The sequence below is a fragment of the Zalophus californianus genome, chromosome 11, assembly GCF_009762305.2.
Source record: "Zalophus californianus isolate mZalCal1 chromosome 11, mZalCal1.pri.v2, whole genome shotgun sequence".
NCBI classification, from domain to species: domain Eukaryota; kingdom Metazoa; phylum Chordata; class Mammalia; order Carnivora; family Otariidae; genus Zalophus; species Zalophus californianus.
In genome coordinates this window covers 49655221-49661220 of record NC_045605.1, presented here as the reverse complement: position 1 = coordinate 49661220, position 6000 = coordinate 49655221, and the positions used below count along the sequence as shown (strand labels likewise).

At 37.7% G+C, this 6000-nt stretch overlaps 1 protein-coding gene across 1 annotated transcript in view; it reads left to right on the top strand.

Annotated features, from left to right (window-relative positions):
* The first annotated feature begins 1613 nt into the window (after nucleotides 1–1613).
* LOC113913691 (angiopoietin-related protein 5-like) overlaps nucleotides 1614–6000 on the top strand; it is a 75244-nt gene continuing 70857 nt past the window's right edge. Inside the window, 1 exon segment of the mRNA XM_035723124.1 lies at nucleotides 1614–1797. Coding sequence (XP_035579017.1) covers nucleotides 1614–1797 — 184 coding nt within the window.

The following is a 6000-nucleotide window of genomic DNA, read 5'->3' as shown; positions in this document are numbered from 1 at the left end:
AAATATATACAGAACACGATTTTAATTAGACTCTTCCTTTTTGATTAAAACTCTCAGCAAATTAAGAAAATTGTTTTAAATTAAATTTTAATTTTAATTTTAAATTAAATTTTAATTTTAAATTTAAATTAAATTTTAATTTTAAATTTAAATTTAAAACAAAAAACAAAAACAACTGCAGCAAACATACTCAAAGGTAAAACGTTAAATGCATCCTACTTCAAAATCAAGGACATTAACAATGATGTCCATTATTACTATTTCTCTTTAACATTGCACTTGAGCTACTATCTAAAATAATGATAAAAGGAGAAAAAAAAGATTTGTGAGCATTGCATTGAAATGAAAGAAAGGAAAGTATCATACTTTGTAGCCGGTATGAATATCTACTTAGAAAATCCAAAAGAATCTTCAGACCAATTACCAGAATAAAGATCTACTAATTCTAGAAAAACAGAACTTAGCTAAACTTTTAATTAGATTCGATATTTAAAGTCAATTTTCTCCAAAATTAAAATGCCAAATTCTAATCAAACCTCAACAAGCTTTTCATCTAATTTGACAAGCCAATTCTAAAATATATTTGGAAGAACAAAAACTAAGAATAATTATCCAAGTACACTATGTGGAAACATATATAATACAGTTAACATTACAGACCAGTGGGGAAAGTACAGGAAAGAATTTCTTGTACACTATCTTATAGAATCGTATTAATAAATTTGATTACATTATAATTTAAAATATCTTTGTATCAGAAGGAGCCATGAAGAAAATGAAAAGATAAACCATAAACTGGAAGAAATATTTATACAACAAAATAGAATTCTTTATCCAGAATATACTAAGTTGAACTATATAAAACCATCATTTTTAGTGGTGAAAAAATGGTTAAACATTGACAACTCATTTGGTGGAACTTAATGTAAAGAATTCCTATGAATCATTCAAAAAAAAAAAGCTAAACAGGAAATGACATCAGCATCAGGGCTGCATAAAGTCTCCCTCATTTTTGCCTCCCTAAATGTTCCCCATCCATCTACAAACAAAACTATCTTTGTGGGAGATGTAGGATTTAGCACCAAATGCCAAGGGATCTGGGAGCAGTCCCGTCTACCTGTGCCTCCGGTAATAGGCAAACAGATGTCAGTAGGGCTGTTGATCTGGAAGTGACCTATGAACAAGCTCTAGCACCTCTCCACAACTCAGGTCCAGGAATCCCTAGGGGACACTGACTGAGACAATCACCAACACATGAGAGAGCTTTTGTGGAAGTCCAGGTTTCCAAAGAAGATCCAGCACTCAAAGTAAAAAAAAAAAAAAAAAAAAACAAGTTCTGATACACTGGAGTAAGAGAACTCTATCTTTACCCATGTCACCCCTCTCCCAAGTCAGAACAGCTTAGGGCCCAGGTAGATTCCCCCGCTCCCTGGGAGAAAGGAAGAGCAGATGAGTGAACACATAGCTTCCCCCACTGTGCAGGTGTCACCAAAGAGGCTCATTTTTCTCTCGCCCCACCCAGTACTAAATCAAGAGCTCCACGTCTGGAGGGCTAGAGGAATCTGGCAAAGTACACAGGAGTCTCAGAGAGCACTCAAGGGGCTAACTGTATGATGGGCTCCATCAAGAAGCCCACCACCCACCCACGAGCTGCTGGAAGAGCCCCACCTACAGATCCTCCAGCTGACCCACTGACACTCCCGGCACCTCCAGTGCCTCAACCACACACACCCACTCTGTGGCTACCTGTGCACCCTCCTGTAGGTGGCAGTGAGGATGAGGTTTGGAAGATGGCAAGTGAGGACAGGGGAAAGCAGGCCCTAAACCTGTGGACCAGGGAGAGAACACACACTTGAGCTGTAGCGCCACCTTTGGGAAAACAAAAGAGAGGCTGTCAGGCTCCACCTGGCTCCTTTGGGGATCCAGAGGCATAAAGCTTTAAAAATTCTGCCACAAGAGGGAGCAAGAAGCCTGGAGCCAGTGAATCCACGGGCTGTCCGAGAAAGCCTCAAAATCTCTACAGGGCAGATGGACGATATTTCTTCCCAGAAGTCAGTAAAATGGACAAGGTGATTGCTACTTCAAATGTGAAGACAGCAACATGAAACTCAAAGCAATATGAAAAAAATCAAGAAAGCATACCACCATCAAAGGACCACAATAATCTTCCAGTAACCAAACCCAAAGACAAGGAAACCAAAAATTTACCTAATAAAGAATTCAAAATAGCTGCTTTAAGAAAATTCAATGAGCTACATGAATACACAGAAAGACAATTCATTGAAACCAGGTATGTATGTGAATATGTGTGTGTGTGTGTGTGTGTGTGTGTGTGTGTGTGTGTATCTGTATATATATACACAATGGAATATTATTCGGCCATTAGAAAGAAGGAAATTCTGCAATTTGTGACAACATGGATGGACCCTGAGGGCATTATGCTAAGTGAGGTAAGTCAAGAAAGACAAACAGTATATGTTATGACTTATATGTGGCATCTAAAAAAGCCAAATTCATAGAAACTGAGAGTAGAATGGTGGTTATCAGGAGCGGGGGGGGTGAGAGAAATAGGGAGATATTGGTGAAAAGAAACAAACTTTTAGTTCTAAGATGAAAAAGTTCTGGGGATCTAAAGTACAGGATGGTGACTATAGTGAACAATACTGTATTATATACTTGAGGGGTGGCTCAGTTGGTTAAGCATCTGCCTCTTGGTTTTGGCTCAGATCAAGCTCCATGTCAGGCTCTGCACGCAGCGCGCAGTCTGCTTGAGAGTCTTTCTTCCTCCCCCTCTGCTCCTACCTCTGCTTGCATGCTTTCTCTAAAATAAATAAATAAATAAAATCTTAAAAAAAAATACTGTATTATATCCTTGAAAGTTGCTCAGAGAACAGATCTTAAATGTTCTCTCCACAAAAATGAAATGGCAATTACGGGATGTGATGGAGATGTTAGCTAATGCTATGGTGGTAATCATTTTGCAATATATAAGTACATCAAATCTTTTTTTTTTTCTTAACATATATTGCATTATTTGTTTCAGAGGTACAGATCTGTGATTCAACAGTCTTGCACAATTCACAGTACTCACCATAGCACATGCCCTCCCCAATGTCTATCACACAGCCACCCCATCCCTCCCCCCTCCCCCACTCCATCAACCCTCAGTTTGTTTCCTGACATTAAGAATTCCTCATATCAGTGAGGTCATATGATACATGTCTTTCTCTGATTGACTTATTTCACTCAGCATAACACCCTCCAGTTCCATCCACACCGTTGCAAATGGCAAGATCTCATTCCTTTTGATGGCTGCAAAATATTCCATTGTATATATATATACCACTTCTTTATCCATTCATCTGTCAATGGACATCTTGGCTCTTTCCACAGTTTGGCTATTGTGGAGATTGCTGCTATAAACATCGGGGTACACATACCCCTTCGGATCCCTACATTTGTATCTTTGGGGTAAATACCCAGTAGTGCAATTGCAGGATCATATGGTAGCTCTATTTTCAACTTTTTGAGGAACCTTCATACTGTTTTCCAGAGTGGTTGCACCGGCTTACATTCCCACCAACAGTGTAGGAGGGTTCCCCTTTCTCCACATCCCTGCCAATATCTCTCGTTTCCTGACTTGTTAATTTTAGCCATTCTGACTGGTGTAGCAGGAAGGGAAGAATGAAGGGAGGGAAATCGGAGGGGGAAATGAACCATGAGAGATGATGGACTCTGAAAAACAAACAGGGTTCTAGAGGGGAGGGGGTGGGGGGATGGGTTAGCCTGGTGATGGGTATTAAAGAGGGCATGTTCTGCGTGGAGCACTGGGTGTTATGCACAAACAATGAATCATGGAACACTACATCCAAAACTAATGATGTAATGTATGACGATTAACATAATAAAAAAATTTAAAGAGAAAAAACAATAAAAGTTCTTAAATATGAAAATATTAGAAAAAATATTTTGTTCACTTTTTAAAAATTGGGGTGTTCTGATTTTTGAGGTTTTTTGTATATATTCTGTACACAAATCTTTTATTAGATATGTATCTTTTATGCATTTTATCCCAGTCTATGGCTTACTTTTTCATTTTTTTTAGTGCCTTTCAAAGAGCAGAAAATTTTATCAATTTGTTAACTTTATTGTTCATACTCTTTTTGTCTAAAAACTCTTTACCTAACTGAAGGTCACAGAGATTTTCTCCTATGTTTTTATCTAGAAGTTTTATATTTTAGGCTTTACATTTAGATCTATAATAAATTTCTAATTTTTCAATAAAAAAATAAGTACATCAAATCAACATATTGTACACCTTAAACTTACACAATGTTGTATGTCAATTATATCCTGATAAAGGTGAAATGAAAAGCTAAGCACTCTTACAGAAAAATTACTAACAGACATAACCAGCATTTCATAAAAGTGCAAACAACTGACCAACAATTGAAAAGGCAATAAGCATTAGAATCAGTAAAACATAAATTAAGCCCAGAAATATATGCAATCTCACATGCATTATATTGGCTGAAATTTTAAAGATTGACAATGCCAAGAAAGCCAGTGTGGTCCAGGCTCAAGAAATAGAACAAAAGGAATTTTCACTCAGTGCTGATTTTCCATCTTGGAACAAACCATTATTGCTCCTTGTCTCTCAATCCCGTCTTTCTCCAGGGTAAGAGCAAGAACAGAGGACATTCCTGGGCATTAGACTAGAGAACTGGACTCTTGTAACTTGTGCAATATTCAGATTTGTTCGGGGTAACAAGAACAATGTCAACAAAATTGCTGGACTCTAGTTTAAACAGGAAGCCTACACTTTAGGGCAGTACTTCTCAAACTTTACTATGTACCAGAATCACCTGGAGAAGCTCACAGATTTACTGGCTCCACCTGCAGAATTTCTGATTCACAAGTCTGTGATGAGGCCCAAGAATCTGCATTTCTAACAATCCCCAGCTAAGGCTGATGCTGCTGGTCTGGGGACCACACTTTGAGAACTCTTGCTCTAGAGAATGAAATTTGATCTATCATTGGGTGAGAAGAAAGGAATGATGTAATGCAAGGGAAGTTAGCATTTAATTGTGCCATGTACTATGATGTGCCAGGCAATGTGCTTTTAAATAAATCAATAGTCACAGCAAATTCATAAAGTAGGTGTTATAAATGCCATTTCACAGAAAAGGAAACTAAGGTTTTCAGAGTTGAGGTATTTTTCCAGTACCCCACATGGAATACATGACAGAAGGCAAGATTAAAACACAGGTCTGACTACAACTCTGGTAGTCTTTGTACTCTTTGCCCCATACCGCCATGACTGTTAGTGAGACAAAACATCATCTACTACTGGTATCACTGACTAGGATGTAAGCCGACCACAGCTGTCCGATACGGGCAAATGCATCACTAGTAAACATATGTTGGAAGTGTAGAACCAACATAATGCAGGTAGAGGTGGCATATCAGGAAAAAAAGATAAAACTAACTCAGTCCTAAGGGTACTCCTAATATCATAATGAAGAGTGAGAAAAAACACTCTAGGTACTCCTTTATATTTTTTTCTAGTTTTAGAGAACTATGAACACACAATTATGCTTATTTAAGCAACAAATATATTGAGGACAATTCATTTCAGAATGTTAACTTCTTAGCAAATACACTGTTTATTTGGGGTCCCAAAAGAAAGGATTCCAGTAGAGGTCACTAAGAAGACATCCTTCAATGGAGTAAACCCAACATCTTTATCCAGTCCCTCTCTGGTTGGAGCATTGATCAGATCAGAAAATTAAAACATACAAGAAAACAAAACCACTCTTACCTTTAATGTCTAATGTTTCCATGACCATAAGTGCTATAGAATACAATAAGGAGTGACTGTTTATGCCACATTTCTCAGACTCTTCTTAAAGTTTAGGTAGAAAACCCTCCTCAGGGATTTTTGAAGCTAAAACTGACAGCCAGAGCTCTTCAAAGTGCCTGTGGTTTCTAAATAGGATT